General features: G+C 45.3%; 1 protein-coding gene across 1 annotated transcript in view; it reads left to right on the top strand.

Annotated features, from left to right (window-relative positions):
* PAXIP1 (PAX interacting protein 1) overlaps positions 1 to 19,801 on the top strand; it is a 57,266-nt gene that overhangs the window by 4,940 nt on the left and 32,525 nt on the right. The window contains exons 3-6 of the mRNA XM_044920034.1: positions 4,099 to 4,142; positions 6,396 to 6,459; positions 13,582 to 13,695; positions 18,953 to 19,591. Of these exons, the coding sequence (XP_044775969.1) occupies positions 4,099 to 4,142; positions 6,396 to 6,459; positions 13,582 to 13,695; positions 18,953 to 19,591 (861 nt within the window). The remainder of the gene's footprint in view (positions 1 to 4,098; positions 4,143 to 6,395; positions 6,460 to 13,581; positions 13,696 to 18,952; positions 19,592 to 19,801) is intronic.

Below are 19,801 nucleotides of genomic sequence, written 5' to 3'. Positions count from 1 at the left end.
AGCTGGCTGGCTGCTGGGAAGTCTGCACCTCATCAGTACCCAGGTCTAAAGCTGCCTTGCAGGCTTAGGAACCTGATTTTTGAAAATAAACCTGAAAGCAGATCTGTCTCATGAGAAGGTTCTCAGAAACCAGACTCTCCAGAGATGGCATGTCAGTCAGAGTGACTATTAATTTACAGCAGTGACACGCGGTGGTCACGATCCTGCCCTGGACTCCTTGTTTCGGCATGGCCGGCTCCCTCGTGAAGCCGGAACATCGGCAGGTTTCCTGCTCGATTAACCTGACCCCACTTGGTGAGAGAGACAGGCTTGTGACTGGCGCACTTGCCTCCCTGGGACCCTGCTTTTGTCTCTGGTTTGCTTCCATTCTTCCTTAGCTGTGGGGACGGTATCTCCGCTCCCTCAGCAGCCTGGAGCCCCTTGTCTCAGGACGGTGACTTCCCCTAGATTGTGCGGGTTGCTGCGTGAACCTGAAAAGGGCAGCCTTAGTAACCAGTGTTGGGGACTAAGGTCATTGTTGCCAGACCATTTAGAGCAGTGGTGCTTAGATCTTGTGACGCTCCAGTCCCTTTTCGCAGCAAGCGCTTTGTAATACCCCCTCTACTATCCCTTTGTTTATATGTAAGAGGATATTACATAATTTAAAACCTCTGTGTACACATTATGTATAAATTGCCCAACCTGAAATGTAAAGGAGAAAAAAAAGGAAAATAAATGTGTATTTCAGTGTATAAATCCTTGGGCCCAAGTCCATGGAGGATGGGGTAAGGAGGTGAGCTGCTGGGACTGGTCCGATGTGAAGGGACTGCCACAGATGTGGGCTGATCCCCCGAGCTCGAGGGTGAGGGAACCAGCTGGGAGGTAATGTTTCAGAATGGTGATCCGTCCTTGCTAGAAGGCCAAGCTCAACAAGCAGTCTTCTTCATTTTACGTGTTGTATTTCTGGAAAAGTCAGGCTGTAGTAAGGCTGTGTAAAATACCTATTACCCAGCTTCTATAATTACCACCATTTCGCCAGTCTAGCTTGATAGACCCCCATTCTGCTCTTCCCCTTTGGCTGTGGTAGCATCAAAGGAGGCCCCAGGCACCCTCATCTTTCGTCCGCTCCACAGCTCCAGGCTGCTTGTGGTTTGTGGCAGTGCCCGTTCTGTCCAGGGACTGCAGTGCCCCAGGACAGGATGATGGAACCTGTCAGAGCTGACCCAGCAGTTGGTGTGCACCCCATGATGATGCTGCTAGACCCTCAAGTTCTTAGTCTGAGTTCAGCTGGTGGAGGCAGAGGCCTAGTTCCATAAGCACAGATCCTTGGCCTTTGACTTATTAAATTTGTCAAGTGGATTTTATTATTACTATTTTTTAATTTTTTAAAAAGATTTTATTTATTTATTTGACAGAGAGAGACATAGCGAGAGGGGGACCATAAGCAGGGGGAGTGGGAGAGGGAGAAGCAGCCTTCCCGCCGAGCAGGGAGCCCGGGGCGCGGCTTGATCCCAGGAGCCTGGGACCACGACCTTAGCCAAAGGCAGACGCCCAACGACTGAGCCACCCAGGTGCCCCGACAAGTGCATTTTAAAAACAAGGCATCCTATAAAGAAGATGTATATATACACAATGGAATATTATGCAGCCATCAAAAGGAATGAGATCTTGCCATTTGCAACGACGTGGATGGAACTGGAGAGTATTATGTTGAGCGAAATAAGTCAAACAGGGAAAGACATGTATCATATGATCTCACTGATATGAGGAATTCTTAATCGCAGGAAACAAACTGAGGGTTGCTGGAGTGGGGAGTGGGGTGGGAGGGATGGGGTGACTGGGTGATAGACACTGGGGAGGGTATGTACTCTGGTAAGCTCTGTGAATTGTGCAAGACTGTTAAATCTCAGATCTGTACCTCTGAAACTAATGCAATATATGTTAAGGAAAAAAGAAGAAGAAGAAGAAGAAGAAGAAGGTAGCAGGAGGAGAAGAATGAAGCGGGGGAAATCGGAGGGGTAGACGAACCATGAGAGACGATGGACTCTGAAAAACAAACTGAGGGTTCTAGAGGGGAGGGGGGTGGGAGGATGGGTTAGCCTGGTGATGGGTATTGAGGAGGGCACATTCTGCATGGAGCACTGGGTGTTATGCACAAACAATGAATCATGGAACACTACATCTAAAACTAATGATGTATGGGGATTAACATAAGAATAAAAAAAAAATAAGGCATCCTAATGCACAGAGACAGTTTATCATTTTCATATTTGAATTGTATACATGTTTAAAACTTGCATCTTTAGGCACAAAACTTACAGAATAATTGTTTTAATGGAAATCTTTTTCTCAGTGGCCTTAGGGCATCATTGGAAATGCTAATTATGCTGACTTAGAGTAGGCTTATTTTTATATATTGTCATTGGCCTTTGGGATAAATAACTCCTTGTTACTATGCTTTTCTAGTTCTCCATTTCTGCTTTATTATTATTGGTGTGTCTTACTGACTTGGCATTGTTTTATCTAGACTCCTGTCAGTGAGGGTCTGAGGATGGGTCTGCTCTGCGTGGACATTATGACTAGCCCTAAATCCTTAAATGAAGATACCTATACTTGCCTCCTCCCCCAAGTTCTCAAAGGGACACTCCCCAGGGTGTGTGCTGCATGAGAGTTGGAAGGGGTACCTTTCCAGAGTGTCTGCTTCCATGGTCACACTCCTCTGCTCAAAGGCACCTCTCCCAGTGCCCTCAAGAAAAGTTGCACCTTCACCTGCCCAAATCCTATCACAGTGCATCACCCCTAGGCTTTGAAAATCCTCCTGCACTCTAGACGAGGGGATTAGTAAAGCAGCCTGGTGCTAAGCCATGCAGCCAAGGATCCCCATGGGGCTCTGGGTGTTCCTGTGGAGAATAAAGCTTGCCCACGGGATGATGTTGACTGTAGACGAGTCAGAGCCAGTAACGGTTCCTCACGCTGGCCAGCCCCCTTGGATTAACTGAGGTTTGCCCAGGATTATCAAAAAGTGTGAAGACACATTGCTGGAATGCATGAATAGAAACATGAAGTGCTGTCTTTTATTGTGGTGCACTTAATCCAGTTAAGTTAGTGTGCTCGGCAAAATCACCAAATCATCGTGAAATAATGATCCCAAGTACGACCAGTCTATTTAATTTTTTTATATATCCAGTATTCTACACCCTATTCACAGAAGACACTCTGTTATAAACTGAGGCTGAAACATTGTTGATGGTCACCTGAAAAACGAGGGGATTTGGTTTTCTAAAGTCCTTTTAAGGTCTGCATGACTAGACTGGAAGGTCAGTGAAGATCAGGGGCCTGGACTACGAGGTGCAGGAGAGCAGAGAGTGCATTTCCCTCTTTGGTGGTTCCGTTCGCAGTGCCTTGCATCGTCTCTGGTACAAAATAAATTCTTGATAAATACTTGATGAATAAATTGATGCATAAACAGTAAGCACGTATGTACATTTCAGTGGGTTGAAGTTTCTGGACTTTTCAGCTGGCTAAATGGGATATTATGTAGTTGAATGTAACTTTAAAAATTAAATGTAGAAATGTAAGATAATTTTTAAAAAATATAAATTACCTCAAAAGGTAATTAAGCTAAGGTTTTATAATGAATCTGAATTTTGGAATTTGAGGTACTTTTCATGGTTTGCAAATGTTCTGTCTATTGGGGTTTACTGAAAACACTCATGAATTTACACTTGGTTGGATTCAGGATTGAAGACAGGATGTTCCTGGGATGGGGAGCGGGTGGGGATGACTGTCAGGTCCCTGTCCTTACAGTTGTGAGGACAGTGTTTCCGGCTGGCCTAGACGCTCACGCTGTAGTAAGTGTGTACACCTAGAATTTAAATTTTTATAGGTAATAATTTTTAAAATATCTGGTGGTGCTTCATTCTATAATTGAGCTTTTCACCTTGGGCATTAATAACTAATCTTTGATATTTTTTACTACTTGAATGCTCATGATCTGGGTGCTTTGTAATCTATTATAACAGAGCTTTTAATTTCTACGAGCAGTGCTGATGAAAAAAATGTCATTTTGATTATAAATTGAAAATATTTTTTGATTTGAGTTCATATTTTCTTTTTCAGCCATCTTGGGTGATTTTGTCCGTACAGTGTGGAGCTCTTCTGCCGTATCCTTTTTGGGGAAGGGAGGAGGGAATCTGGGTTTAAGACTGACACGGTAACCAAGTGGATTCATTAGTTAGGACAGTTTGTGTGTGTGCATTCTCTGTCCCTACTGTTTTCCATTTTGTATCAGATTTGATGTACTTGATCCTTGTCATCACCCCTGGAGGGAGGGGCACCAGCTGTGGGGGAGCATCTCTGGGCTGGAACTTGGGGGCACGAGCCCTAGTTCTGGGACTGGACTTTATGATCTCAGGCAGTTCGCTTCTCTGGACCTCAGTTTTCTTGTCTCTGGAATAGACCATTTTTTTGATGTCCAGTTAGGTGGAATATTTCTAAAATTGTAAGTCTACCTGAACCAAATCATGAGTTACTTGAAGAATAGATAGGGGAAGAGAACAGCAGAACATTTTTAGTTTCATGTATTGCTACTTACGATTACGTTGGATTAAAGGTTTGTTTAACAGGTGTTGACACCTGCTGTGGGCTGGGTACTAAAACCAGAGGGGTCACAGAGATTTCACTGCTGCCCTAAAGGAGCGCCCTTGCTCCCCCCATGCCCGGGTCCCTCGCCTCATTTCTTGAGTGTGGCTCGGTGCACAGTCCTCCCTGCCTTGTGTGAGCTGTCAGGCTGCGGTTAGTGCCGGAGCCTCCCGACTTCTGTCTCCCTCTGCCAGCGTCAGGCTGCGCTGGAGAGTCCTCCACGCATAACCTGCTTGTGGAAGTCACTTCTCGTAAGGGGACCTGGTGCCACACCATGGTGTTAAAATTGCAGCCTCCGGCAGAGATGATGTCCTTCCTCTGTTTTGTTCTGCCCCTGTGCCAGGCAGTTCCTGTGAATGCATTTTTACTTATTGAACTGATGGAGATGGAGGGAATCTTTTTATATTAAATATTTATAGGTGGCCTCAAATAAACAGAAAACATCCCTTTGTAAGCAGTTCTTGGAGGATGTGCAGAACTTAGCATCTCCAACTCAAAAGTTCTAAGATTCCTCATAATTTGAAGAGTTAAAGGAAATCCGTTCCTGTTTTGTTTTAGTTTTCGTTCTTTTGGTTTCTTGGGAGTTGTAGTCTTTATAAGCCCAGGGTGGAAAAAGCCTGGGAGAGAGAGGGGTAATTTTGAAGATGAGAGGTTAGTTCTTCCTGCTCTGGATCATTTATTCTCCGTACAAGATGCCTTAAGAAGCTGTCACTCCCCTGGCGTTCATATTCGCCTGTTCCAGAGCAGCTTGAAGGGACGTAAAGGGAAGCCTGCAGACTGTTGGACAACACTAGATTTGCCTTTGTTCATGTTTCCCCAAGTCTTTGGAAGTAGAAAGTCCTTGAGGTAAAGGTAGGAGGATGGAAACTGATCATGGATAGCGGGCCTGAGGGCATGATGATGGGTCTGCAGAGCGTATTGCAGTCAGACAGGCTCCTGCCTTTCTAAGTTTTCTCAGCAGGGCTGTGTAAGAGACTCCCAGATGGCAGTGGAATTTTCAGTCTGATCTGTTTTTCTTAATTCACTTATCTCAGTGGGTATACTTTTCTCCTGTAGGGAGAACAAAGTCATACTTTAACCCATTTTGAATTGTAGACACTCCAAATTCTTCAAAAAGTCATTGTGTTTGAGTAGAGTGCAGGCACCTAGAGGTCATTTCTGCTTGCGTAGACACATATGCCTGGTGTCTGGCACACAGTAAGCTCTCTCGAGTGAATTTTATCTTGAATGAATTTTAAAAATCAGAAAACTGAAGCTCAGAGTTGGTCTTGCCTACATTCATGAAGTTAGTGATAATAAGACTAGAACGCAGGTTCTTTTATGAAAGATTCTCTGCCAAACCACAGAAGTTCCATTAATGTTTCCTTCTAAAATAAACCCGAGACTTTTCATCTGCTTTTAAAATAATGGCTGTGCCGTATGTGTGTATAAATATGTATCCATGTGCGTTTGTGTGTGTGTGTGTGTAGTGAGCTAGCTCTCAGAGGTCAGAGGTTTTCCCCATGAGTGTGCTGTGCCCAGGTTATTGAAACGATGTCCTTGGAGATGCTGGATCAGAAAGTGTGCTTCACACACCTCCCCGTTCTTTCTGTGCTGTCCGCTGCCCCTTCCTCCTCCAGTCTGCCCCGTCTCACTCTGGTCAGCCTGCCTCTTTCCCGCGTGGTTCCAGTGGGAGGGAGAGGGTGGGTCACGTCCACATGGGCAAAGAGGATGTCTTAGTGAAATGCAGGTTGCACTAATCTCATTTAATTGGAATCTTAATAACTTTCAAACAGAGTAAATGGTTTTTCTCCAGAGTCATGTCAGATTTTTTTTGGAATCACTGCCTGCCTCTCCCAGGTAAGCATGGTTATAAGCTGTCTGGTGGTGTTCACACGTAACAGTTCTGCGCTTTTAGAACATTGGGTTTATGACCTGTTGGTAAACCAGTTTTAAAGAAGCTCTTTACTAAACTGCATATTTGGTGTGACCTTATGACACATTTATGATTATTTAAATATTCATGTTTAGTCTTGAGATACAAAGTTTTAACGGGTGAAAATGGTCTTTCTAATCTAAAGGGTTACAAAGATACAGAATTTGAATATGAAAAACTAGTAAAAATGAAATTAAGATGACAAGAAAAATTCAGTCATAAAGGCAAAGAATTATTTTAATAAAGGGCTCATTTAGATCAATAAGAAAAATAAAACCGCAGTAGATAAGGCAGAGAAATGAACTCACAACTTTCTATAAAGAGGAATTACAAAACAGGTGTGACAGAACATTGGACACACTTTATTATCCAAGATGTGAACATTTTCACAGCCCTGAGATGAGCCTTTCCACTCGAGCTTGTGACCGAGTGTCCGGCACTGGCGCCCCCCGTAGACATGCTCCCCTCCCTGCCGGCGCGAGCGCAGGTCCATGCGGCTGTTGTCTACAAAAGTTGCTGAATCAAGGGCCCTAAGATACTCCTTTTCTTTTCCCCTGCAGTTCTCTTATGTTTAGAAATTTATCCCGAACTGGTAGAAATAAGGGTAGATTGATGGATAAAGGTGTTTAGCAGAGCATTATGTAGACTAGGGTAAAATTGGAAAAAAAAAAATCAGATCCTCCTGTGTTTGGAAATGGTTCAGAAACCTCTTCTGTGCACTTACGTGATAGCCTAACTACGGAGCCAGGTTTGCATTCTGCTCTTTGAAAATATGGAAAGAGATGGGAAAGGCTTTCAGTGGGGAAAGAGGCAGGTCATTAACAGCGTGTGCAGTGTTAAGAGTAACCAAGTAAAACAGGAGAAATAGCCGAAAGGGGGGACCAAAATGTCAGCAGTGGGGATTCTAAGTAGTGGGAAAGTGAATAGTCAGTATTTTTAAATTGTATTTGTCCCCTGCACCACCAGCTAGTAAACCCTCAAACTATAAAAAACCATTATAACAAATCCAGCGGGTGTTGTTTGAACTCAGTTGGAAATTGCACAGGGCAGTGTGTTGAGCATGAGGACGGGAAAAGGTGCGTTGACAGTGCTGCCTCGCGGACCCGCTCCCACAGTGATCCTGGTGAGGAGCAGCATGGCCCCGTCCCTGTGGCAGCCTTGAGGAAAAAGGGCGTGTGGGGGGCGTTGGGTGAGCTGGGAGTCCTGTCCCTGTGACGGGGAGTCATGGAGCCAGGTGACGCTCTCTCCCAGTGGCCGCCTCGTCTCCCCTCCACCCCTCCACCCTTCCCTGACCACACAGCAGGCAGGCTCAGAGAGGGCTACTTTGTTTGTATCTCTTGTGGATTCCTGAAGTTCTTTAAAATTATAAAATTCTTTTTGTTTTTGTTTCATTCATTTAATAGGGACCCTTGAAATCTTAGCTTTTTTTGGTCTTTTAAGAACAGGAATTCTGTTGATACTTGTATTTTTCACTGTTTTTCACATCTGTGCTGTAAATGTATATAATGATAATGATCTTTGAAGTGGGCCAAAATGGAAACCTTTTAAGGACGGGTTCTGTGGCTCTGTATGACTTTTATTCCCTTATACTTCTCTGTATGTTCCAAACGTATAATAAATATCAGAAAAGTTTTAAAAATGAAGACATTATTATTATTCCTTAATGTATAAACACATGTATTTTGGCTAAACTGTGAGTTTTGCATTTAATTGTATTTTCATTTATTGGATTTGTGGGTTCAGAGATATGGAGCCCACTATCCAGAGGGTTCAGGTTGAATGAGAGAAAGAGGAAGAAGCTGGGGTAGGGAGTCCCGAGGTATTTTCAGGGACTGAGGTGACAGTGACACGGTGTTTGGAGACCTGACTTGGGGAAATAAGAAAATCAGAAATATGTGTATATAAGATGATTTCAGGGTTCTAAATTTGGTAATCAGACGTCCTTAAATATTAACTGAATTTAGCATTAGAGAACACTTTTAGTCTTAGAAAAAACCAATAGTTACATTTAACAAAGGTTGTAATAAATGTACCAGATTATTATTTGTAAATGCTCGAGTCTCTGCCATCATTATTATTATGTCAGGCTTATGGTACACACACCACCTGCTGTGTGCTGTGCTAAATCCCGTGGCCCCGATGTCAGTGTGTGAGTTCACAAGAACAGGCCTGAGTGTGGACGGCAGAGTCAGGGAAGCCTGTGGGGAGGGGAGAGATCAGACCTGAGGGGCCTGAAAGAGTGGGCAGAATTAGAGCAAAAATGGGGAAGGCGGGGTGTGTGTGTGGTAGAGCCACGTGGAAGGAGAGAGGAGGAGGGCGCCGGGGAACAAAGCGTGTTCTCGAGATGCAGGGGGGTGGATGGTGGGGAACACAGGAACTGAAACCAGGTGTTGGAGTGTGAGCTCCCTAAAGTAGCCGGTAGGATGCTTCTTTCCTTTTTTCTTATATATTTAATTTTGCATTACACAGTTTACATTAGGACATTTAGAAAACACAGGAAAGCAAACAAATTTAAAATCCTTGCAGTCCTGTAGGTGCAGCCCGTCTGGGAGCAGTAGCAGGACACAGGGGCGGGGCAGGGATGGGAGTTAGGGCCGGAGGGAAGGGCGTGGTCTTGGACTCGAGGCAGAGGTTTGGATTTGGGATGGCGCTGTGCACACAAGGCCCAGACAGGAAGCAGCAGGACTTGGTGACTTGGGCACACTTGGGACGAAGGAGGAGAAGGCAGGGCCCACAGTGCTTCTCTGCACCAAGTCCTGCAGGAGCTGCCTCCACGGTAGTGAATCATGAGTCCTGGGCGATGTCCTCCGTCAGAGCAGGAGCCTGGGGGAAATGCTAGCTAGCATCACTCCTGGAGTTGGGAAACGGGAGCCTGGCTTCTCAGGGAAGATGGTGAAGTCGGTTTGAAACACGTTGAGTTTGGGGTGTTGATCAGCTACCCAGATGGGGGGCCGTGGAGATGCGGCATGAAGGGCAGAGAATTAGCTTCTTGTAGAAGAAGGTAGAAAGGCACATAACCAGGAAGAGAGTCTTGGGTTGCGTGCAGTGAAGATTTGGGAAGAAGAGAGACTTGAGCATAAATAGAGGTGGTGCTGGAGGAGTAGGGTATTGTTTTTCGAAACCAAGGATGAAATCAGATGCAACTAGTTTTTATTGCTGGAAAGGAGCAGCACCCCAGGTAAAGGGCTGGAGCACTACTTTGTGGCAGGTAGTTGTGCATAGCTTCGTGTGTCCCCTCAGTCCTGCCTGTGACCCGGGAGAGGAGGAGGACAAGGGTGCTGGACAGGGACACAGGACTGCCGATTGGCCTGGGGGCCATCATGCTGCCTTAGGGGTCCATGTGGATCTCAGGTTCTGGGCTGAGCAGACGCAGGTGTAGTCAGCAGAGGGGTGGGGAGGGGGGAATGGAGAGCCCGTGGAAAAGATACCAACTAGGTGGTAGAGGGCACAGGCAGAGGTGAGCAGGCGTCCCTTGGTCGTGTGGTCTGGGAAGTGGCCCAGCCTGTAGTTTTATCTAGGTGCGAAACTCACTGTGGGCAATGGCTGGGTCCATGGTGGACAGAAAAGTTAATTTACAAGGACCTTTGACAGTGTCTTTATATCCTTTTAGCAAATTCATTAGGTAATAAAAACTGGAATCCAGAATCAGAATGGTCTTTATGGATCACTTAGTACACCGTTCATCACTGAGGATGATGAACTGGAATCCCGAATGTGTCATGGGGTCACATAATAAAAAGCTGTGCTTTTGAGTTCATGAAGATTGATCAGATAAGGATGGACAAGATTTTACTTGATAGTTTTTCATGTGCCCAAACCCTGGTTAAGAAAAGTGCACTGGGGACACTAATATTTTGTGGTTGCTAAAAAGTATTAATGTCAGTTTTAAGATGTGTTAACAGACAACATGCACAGTGTGCGTGCAGCAAAGGGACTTCAGTGCGACAGATACCTAATGAGCACTTCTTTCGTGACAGGAGCAAATGCCCAGGGGTACAAATCAATTTAGATAGGCTGTCTTCCCCTCAGTAAACGTACATTCTAGAAGGGGAGACAGACCCATGAATAAAGTGCACGTTGTAGTGCACACAGAGGTAAAGGAGGGTGTGAGGAGGGAGCCATCGGATGGTTGATCTGCACCAGGTGGAGGCTCTTTGGGTGTCTGCGCCTTTTCCTGAACACTGGAGCACTTGCATGTGCACACATGCGCACGCCAGGCAGGGCCCCGCCCTGACGAGAGGACTGTTGCTTGGTGGCTCTCAGCGGCCTTCTGTCCTTTCCCCGTCAGGGTGTTGATGCAAGCTGGAGCTCTGTTGGAGTCTTCCAGAGCTCTCCCAGGGAGAGGTAGGGAAGGGAGCTTGTGCCAGGGGGAGCTGAGCAGCACAGACACCATCTGCCTTCTCCTGACCCGGTATTGATGCAGGCGGGGGCCCCGTTGTAACACGCTGGGTAGGTTTCCGGGGATAGGTCAAGAGTCTGATGGAGAGCCTGGCCAGGTCGTAATTTAAATCTTGAAGACTAAAAGGAAAAGCCCTTTCCATTCCGTATCTCAATCGACAAGTATTTCTTGACTGCCTACCCATGTGCCTTGCACTGTGCTAGGTACTGTGAGCGAGACCCCCATCTTTAATCAGGACGGCTGTAGTTTCTAACCAGGGTGGGACAAGGACATACTCGGGGCGGGGGGGCTAGAACCAAGGAGCGTCCTACTTGTGTGAGACCTCCCGAGAAGGGCGGCTGTTCCTGATCACTGTGAAGGAAGCTCTTATTCAGTGCGGGCCGTGGCTGAGATGACCGTCCTCTGCTCCATGTTCTTCGAGGAGAGTGGAGTGGGGACAGTCAGCCTGCAGTTCACTGGAGCGTGACCGGCCCGTAGATGCCTGTGTAGCTTGCTGTGGGAGTCCAGGGGCAATGGTAGGGGAGCGGGAGTCGAGGGTGGGCAAGGCGTGGAGCCAGAGCGCCCCGCAGACATGGTGTGGTTGAGACACAGATGTGGGCGCGGCACCGGGGGGTCGGCAGCCACACGGTCAGGATGGTCTGACCCGCCACTGAAGCAGTTGGGTTTGGTCTTCAGGTCTCGAGGTCACATCCAGGCTCTGTTAGCCAAGATGACGAGATGGGCAGTTTATGAAGATTGCTTTCTTTAAAAGAAGAAAAAAAAAGGAAGACACTTTTCCCCAGCTATAAAATTAACGCTCTTGAAAATTTGGAAAATACAGAAAAGTATAAAAATGAAAACAGAATGTCCCCATAATTCCATCACCACTACGTAACTATTAACATTTTGGTGTGGAAAGAGCATTCTTAGTTATTAATTATCCTGACACAGATTCATTAAATGAGCTGGTGTGGATGTTTGAAGCCATTTAACCCAGACGCGCATCGAGGAAGAATCTGGTTCATGGAAGTTCTCTGAGTTGCCAGGAGCTACTTTTGGAGACCGTGTATCCGTTCTGGGTCTCCCTCTCTCCCAACCGATGTTCTTTCCGCAGCAATACACTTCTCCCTGTTGAGACCCAGGCCTGTGACGCAGGCCGGGGAGGGCCGCGGACTAGGCTCGCTGCGGTCAGTTCACCTGGGGCTGCACGTAACTGACGAGTAGCCCCGGCGCTCCAAAGAAGGCACATCGAGGTTATGTTTCTTTAATTTCGTTTTTAATAAAGATGATATAATGATTCATTGGAGTAGTCTGTATTATCATGTAATTAAATCTCACCTCTCCAGACGCCGCAGGAGATAAATGTTTTCGTGAAAGCCTCTAGTAAAAATAACAATTTTCTGATCCAGTCTCTGAAATGTGACAGTGATTGACTAAAAGAGATATAAAATAGTGATTTTTGAAGGTCATTTTATAAAATTAATGTGTTCTTACTAGTAGTCACAGTAGTGTGGAATGCAAAATAATTTCTAGAAACATTTGTAAACTGGATAAAAGTGGATGTAAAACGTTAGAGTTCTGGTGAGCTGAATAATGGCAGGTTTTAAAAACATGCTGTTTATAATACTTTACAGAATTAACATGAGACAGTGTTCAGAATTCTTAACAACCATAACCCTCAATTTATAATAAATTATCCAGGAAAAAAATTTACTTCGTTAAATGATTACCTTAGAATTAATTAACACACCTTTACCTTTCTTGTTTCTTTTGTCTTTTAGATCTAAAACTTTATTTTTTAGAAATTATTTTTGGTAGTAACTGCGCTTAGAAAAGGATAGAACAGTGGGAAAATGCAGATAGGCCTGGGTTTAGACAGACCTGGGTTTTAAAAGCCAGCTTTTCTGATGATTAGCTGTAATTTTTGTAAGTTTGTTTCCTGATCTATACAATGGGTCTGATGATTCCGACTTCACATGGTGGTCATCAGGATTAGGAATGTTTACAAAGCGCTTGGCACAGTTCCTGGCACATAGTAGGCAGGCAATAAATGGTAGCTGTTTTTGTTCCAGTGAAAGCCTCTTTTCCAACATGAGCCATTTGATCTGGAGTCGACTTCATCACTTATGCAAGCATAACAATTGTTCCTTTTATGCTTGCCGTATTTCCTTTTATGTTTGCCTTATTTCCTTTTGTGTTAAGTAATTACGTTTTTCCCTGAGCTTACAAAGAACTATTTTTATCTTTTTATTTTATTCATTTCATAATTAGTATTTATCTATTAATGACTAAGGAGTTCCTTAATGATTTTGATACTGCTATTTAAACATTTTAAAACATGACAGTTGTAAGATGGAATGATGTACTAGTTCCTTCTTTTTTTCCCTATCACTTTTGTTGAAATAATCCTCCATTTTTTTGGAGTGTGGATGTAAGTTTTTTTATTCATTTGGTGACGAGGCAAAAAAAAAAAAAGTCTATAAAACTATCATGATAGGAATGAAAGTTTTTGTTATGCTAAGCAAATAGCGAAAAGCTCATCTATTTTCCCCACTAATACCCTTAAGTTTATTTCATTTAAGTAGATCGAGCAGAATTGTTACGATGTTAGAGTGTATTTTAATGATAGCCCTGCGTGGATTGAAATGTGTGTGTACCCCTCTGTCAGGTGTCGTCTGATGACAGGAGTACCCTGTGGGCTCTGCTCACCTTCTACGGGGGGGCGTGTCAGCTACAGCTGGACAGGAAATGCACGCATCTGGTCGTTCCAGAACCGAAGGGGGTAAGTGCTTCACGTTCGTCTTCCTTGTCCGTATTTCCAGCAGTCACATGTTGTTGTTGCGTTTCTCTTAAATTAGTGATTAGATTCCATGTACAAAAGCTGGTTCTCTCAGTTTGTATTCTTTAGACCCGGCTTCGTTCCACAGAGGATGTGCGAGGGTTATCAATCCAATGCTGAGCCAGATATCACCTCTAAATACAGAGAAACGGTTTATTTCATGGAGAAAATGGGAAAGTTTTTCGAATCCCTTGAGTTTCCTTTCAAATCCAGTCAACCTTCAGTTCATTTTTATTTGTGAAAATATGTAATTTTAGTCTTTGTGCTTCACAGTGTTTAAAAAGGCCTCGTACTGAGGATAACTTTGTAAACGTGTATTTGGTGACGTTTTCAAGTCTGTTTCCTTTTTAATAATCTAGAATATATAAAAACACATTTATCTTGATAGTACAGGGTTCCTGTGTCTCACCCCTGGTGAGGTCACAGACTTTTGGTTCTCCAAGTGGGGCCCCGGGTCAGCAGCATCAGCCTGTCCTGTGGATTTGTTAGAAATGCAGATTGTACGCCTGCCCGAGGGCGCGTGGGGAGCCCAGTCACCTGTCTCAGGCTCTCCCGGTGATTCTGATGCACACGAGAGTTTGAGAACCACCGCTCTCTGGAAGCCAAACTCTGGTCCTCCCATGAACAGTTATTTATAACTTTGAGAGGCAAGACCAGTGTATTTATGCGGAGTCAACCTTCCACATATTGGTATCCCCTCCATTTTTCCTTATTTCAGTCTAAATCAGCGCTGTCCTCCTGTTTTCCACGTGGGTGAGCGGCCGTGGGAGGAGCGAGGTGTGTGCAGTACGAGGCCAGGGCGCCGCCACCCGGTGCACGGCTCGGGGCTGATACACTCCTGCCCTGCCGGGCAGACCCCTTTCACAGGGCCTTTGAGACTGAGCAGGGCCGATCCACAGGTGTGTGCCATGCACCACCCTGGTTTCCTGACAGCAAATTTTGAGCCAGTGGGTGTGGTTGTTAACGTAGTAAGCCACACAAACCAAGAAGACTCGTCTTCTGTGAAAATTTAAGATTTGAATCTTAAAATCTATTTGAGTAAAAAATTAGATTTTGCATAACAGTTTAAGAAATATAGTATGCTTTGGTTATACTATTTTATATTAAATTTTATAATTTATGGCCAAAATAAATCATTTGATTTTAGGTGGTAGTTTGAAAGGAAACAAAGTCTTTATAGCTTTTGTAGGGATGAGCAATACTTCTGAAGAGCCAGATGATAATTTAAGAGGCAGTATATGAGTGGGGTGGGTTTATGAAACAGACCAGCTGATTACACACAAAAATCAATGGCATCTCTTTAAATCTTTTTTTTTTTAATGAAGAAAGAAATGCTTAAATGTCATAGCGAAACTACCTTTCATACTCTTGAATTTTTAAAAATGCTCAGTTAAGTGGAGAAGAACGGAGGGATTTAGTAAAATCCACAGGACAAAGTATGCTCATTCGATCCTGGCCGCTGCAGGCTTCTGCGTGTAAGCGCCCCTGCCGGGGTGGCATCGCGCCGGCCCCCGCCCCCACCGACCCCAGCAGCCTCCCTGCTGGTGCCTGGGTCCGCGACATTGAATAACTTGTAACCTTGAGGATTCAAGAATTAGAATGACGGAGCTGGTAAATTAGCCCTGGCAAAGGCATTCGACAGTGCTTGGGTCGCCTTGGTTTAAGCAGTAACTGTCCTTCGCTGACAAAAACTACTCATTGGTGAGAAGGGAGAGAAAAACCCAAGTGAAATATACTGTGTTTGACTTGAGTGTTGTGTGTGGGTTTGTATAGGAAGCAGGCAGGTCATTCCTGACGTGCTCAGGGCCCACACTCTGTGCAGATGAAGAACCCAGGGCTACCGACGTGGATCCCAGCGCTAAGCCAGACGTTTCTCTCTGATGTCCAATATGCTCAGCAACTGCACTTCATGGCAGTGGTTTTATTTTTGCTACTTGTTAACAGAATATAAAAAATTTATTTCCTATTACTTCAACAAACATCTTTCTACCTTGGAAAATGGAATATATAAACTGTTATTAGGTCATCTTGTATATTTGTATTACTTACGTAGTTTATAAATGCTTTGGTGTATATCCGGACTTGATGTTCTCATGAGACAGCTCTGGCTCTTTTGGGACAGGTAGTCAAGAAATTAAGTCTCTAGTCTGCTATAAAGACTTAGTCATCTCTATTTACTGTGGGAGGATTGATTTAACATTTCATACTTAAATATTTCAGAATGATTTTTAGAATAAAGAATACCAAGTTTTTTTATTTTTGTTAATGTTTATGTTAATTCCCATTGGCACACGGTGCTGTGTTAGTTCCAGGTGCACGGTACCGTGATCACTTGCCCATGTTGCCCGGCGCAGGTGAGCACGTGGCTGTCTTCATGGGCATCTGCACCCAAGTGTACAAACGCTTCTATCTTAATGAAAGATGTTACGGTTGATACATGCCGTAGTTTTATTGAGTTAAGCATTTAGCTGTCCCCACATGCTTCAACACATATGTTTAAGTTTAAGATACACTTGTATCTTTTTTTTTTTAAAGATTTTATTTGTCAGAGAGAGAGAGAGAGAGACAGAGAGCAAGCACAAGCAGGGGGAGTGGCAGGCAGAGGGAGAAGCAGGCTCCCCACTGAGCAAGGAGCCCGATGTGGGACTCGATCCCAGGACCCCGGGATCATGACCTGAGCTGAAGGCAGACGCTTCACCGACTGAGCCACCCAGGTGTCCCAAGATACACTTGTATCTTAATAAGAAAACCTGTCATGGGCGCCTGGGTGGCTCAGTTGGTTAAGCTACTGCCTTCGGCTCAGGTCATGATCCTGGAGTCCCGGGATCGAGTCCCGCATCGGGCTCCCTGCTCAGCAGGGAGTCTGCTTCTCCCTCTGACCCTCCTCCCTCTCATGCTCTCTGTCTCTCATTCTCTCTCTCTCTCAAATAAATAAATAAAATCTTAAAAAAAAAAAAAAAAGAAAACCTGTCACTTCAGTCATGGTGTAAACACAGTGTAGTTTCAAGGAGTTAAACGTGCGGGGTGGGGGGTGGGGGTGAATCGACACAGTCCTATGGAGTTGGTGGCCTGGCCCTTTTGGAGGGGGCTGTAGTTACAGATAATGAAGCCTTAAAGTACTTTGCATCCTTTCATTCGAGAACCTGGGAATTCAGCTTACACAAACAATTTAGGATATGTGTGTTGAGATTTAACTGCAGTTTTTCATAGCAGCAAAACACTATAAAGAGTAGAAACAACTGGAATAACTAAGTGGTGCTGGAGGTGACTGAGCAGTAGCCCACGACACCAGGGCTGCCTGAGCGTACAGCTGGGCAGCACAGCGGCGGGCTGGGGGTGACACGTACAAGCCGTGGTGTGAGATGGCCTGATAGCGAGCGTGGAGGCCCTGAGGGTGGAGGTTTATCAGTTAGAGGTGTGTGAACAGTGTCATGGAGGAGCCAGGCCAAGCAGGAGTTCAGAAGGTTACTGGAGCTGAGTGACGGGTGCAGGGATTTATCATGGCTGTCTCCACTCTCAGCTTTGTTCGAAAACGTACATTAAGAAGTTAAAAACCAAGTGCCAATGTGGAAGTGCACATATGGACGTGGGAGGTTGTTCGTAAGACATTCAGTGAAAACACATCATAAAGTATCTGTACGCTGCGACAGAAGGGTGCCTCTCTCAGTGTGTATGTATATACGTATGTGTTCATAACAAAAATAATCACAGTGGTGATCGCTCATCATGGGGTCGTGATTATACGTTTTCTTTTTGCTTCACTTGTTATTTGTGTGCTCTCCCATGACCAGGTGTTCCTTGTGTTTTATTAAAGTAGAATATCCTCAGCAGTAACAAAGTGAAATCCCGTAGATGTGGGGGGTCTCCTTCCTTCCTGGGAGGCAGATCCCAGCCGTGCGGTGCTGCTGTCGGCCTCGCCACACTGAGAGCGGCCGTCTGTCCAGCACCTGCACCTCGGGGCAGCCCTGTGACTGTCCCCCTTGCCCCGACTGTAAGCAGCAAGTGCCACCTTCGGTCCCCTCGACAGGAAACGGATTTTAGTGTAGGGCCCTGATGACGTGTTTGCCAGAGAACTGCTGTTATCCTGGGCTGTGGGAGCAGGGCCGTGAGATTCTGTTAGTAAAGCGAGCCACGGTTACCAGCTCATGGATTTTAGAGCTCCTGCATCCTATTACCCTTGCTTCCTATTTTTTTTTTTTTTTAAGATTTTATTTATTTGACAGAGAGAGACACAGCAAGAGAGGGAACACAAGCAGGGGGAGTGGGAGAGGGAGAAGCAGGCTTCCCGCTGAGCAGGGAGCCCGATGCGGGGCTCGATCCCAGGACCCTGGGATCATGACCTGAGCCGAAGGCAGACGCCTAACGACTGAGCCACCCAGGCGCCCCCCCCTTGCTTCCTATTTCCCATTTATTTCTTTCTTCCTTTGGGATTTGTTCCGTTCTACACCCTTACCTGCAGGAGAGAGAGCCCCTGCCTGTGACCCGCTTTTCCCGGGGCTGGACGCTTTGCTCAGTAACACCCCCACCAGGCCTCACTGTGCAGTGCGGCTTTCCCTGAGCCATGCGGCTCACCCGGTGGAGCCCTTCTCTAGTCTTATTCCCACATCACTCAGCCGTGGCTTCACATCATATTCTCGCTGGCCTTTGCTTTCTCTCCAAAGCTAAGTCGTAAACCTCATTAGGTCAGAGACGTGTTGTGTCCCTTGTGTCTGTGTGGAGTGAGCTCAATAAACTCTAGATGCCTCAGTAGGAAAGCCTCCCCATGAAAAGTCGTCCACCCTCCCGTGACTGTGTCTGATGTCCTGAAGGAGCTCTGCCCTGCAGGTACAGCTTTGTAAAGTTGTCAAATAAAAACTAGACGAGGTGGCAACTATTTTCATTGTAAGAGAATTTTCCATGGGATTGCTAGCTCTACTTTTTCCTAAAATACCATATTTTATAGAAGTTCATTTTAAACAAAATCTTCTACGACTACTATTGCAGGGATGAGGCCGGCCTGAGATCGTAGATCTGTGGTTCATTTTGGCTCTAGTCCTGCGTCTGAAAGGAGTTTAAGCTTTTCTGTGAATGAAATGACAGTTACAGGTGCTGAACATTTCAGCGGTGTGCCTGTCCTAAAGTTCTGTTTTTAAATTCACACTTCTGGGGAATTTGATAAAACTTACAGCTTTGTTTGTGTGTGTTTGTGCTTTGCTTGTAGGAGAAATATGAATGTGCGTTAAAGAGAGCAAGCATTAAAATCGTGACCCCTGACTGGGTCCTGGATTGTGTATCTGAAAAAACCAAAAAGGATGAAGCATTTTATCATCCTCGACTTATCATTTATGAAGAGGAAGAGGAGGAGGAAGAAGAGGAGGAGGAGGAGGTAGAAAATGAGGAACAGGAGTCCCCAAATGAGGGTAGTTCAGATGGAAAATCAAGCCCTGCCAGTTCTCAAGAAGGATCTCCTTCAGGGGACCAGCAGTTCTCACCCAAATCCAACACTGAGAAATCCAAAGGGGAGTTGATGTTTGACGACTCTTCAGATTCATCACCCGAAAAACAAGAGAGAAATTTAAACTGGACCCCCGCTGAAGTCCCACAGTTAGCTTCGGCGAAACGCAGACTGCCCGCGGGAAAGGAGCCTGGCCTAATTAACTTGTGTGCCAACGTGCCGCCTGTCCCCGGCAACATCTTACCCCCTGAGGCCCGAGGCAACCTCATGGCTTCGGGACAGAATCTCCAAAGTTCTGACAGATCAGAACTGATCGCTACTTGGAGTCCAGCTGTGCGGACACTGAGAAACATTACTAATAATGCTGATATTCAGCAGATTAGCCGACCGTCAAATGTAGCACACGTAAGTCACTCTTTAAAGAATGGAAGCTTAAAGAACGGATTTTGGAGTTGGGTTTTATAGTCTGTTTCAGTATAGTTGAGTATTTTCTGCTTCTTCAGAACAGTTCACTTACAAGCAGTATTTGTGTGAGAGCTTGCGTTACAGTTGTGTGTGTGCATAGTTCAGTGTCTCTCAAATTCCAGCAGGATGCCGGTGACGAGAGTGCTTGCC

This window comes from Neomonachus schauinslandi, chromosome 12, assembly GCF_002201575.2.
Source record: "Neomonachus schauinslandi chromosome 12, ASM220157v2, whole genome shotgun sequence".
NCBI classification, from domain to species: Eukaryota; Metazoa; Chordata; class Mammalia; order Carnivora; family Phocidae; genus Neomonachus; species Neomonachus schauinslandi.
The sequence above is the reverse complement of the archived record's forward strand: the minus strand, read 5'-3'. Positions and strand labels throughout refer to the sequence as shown.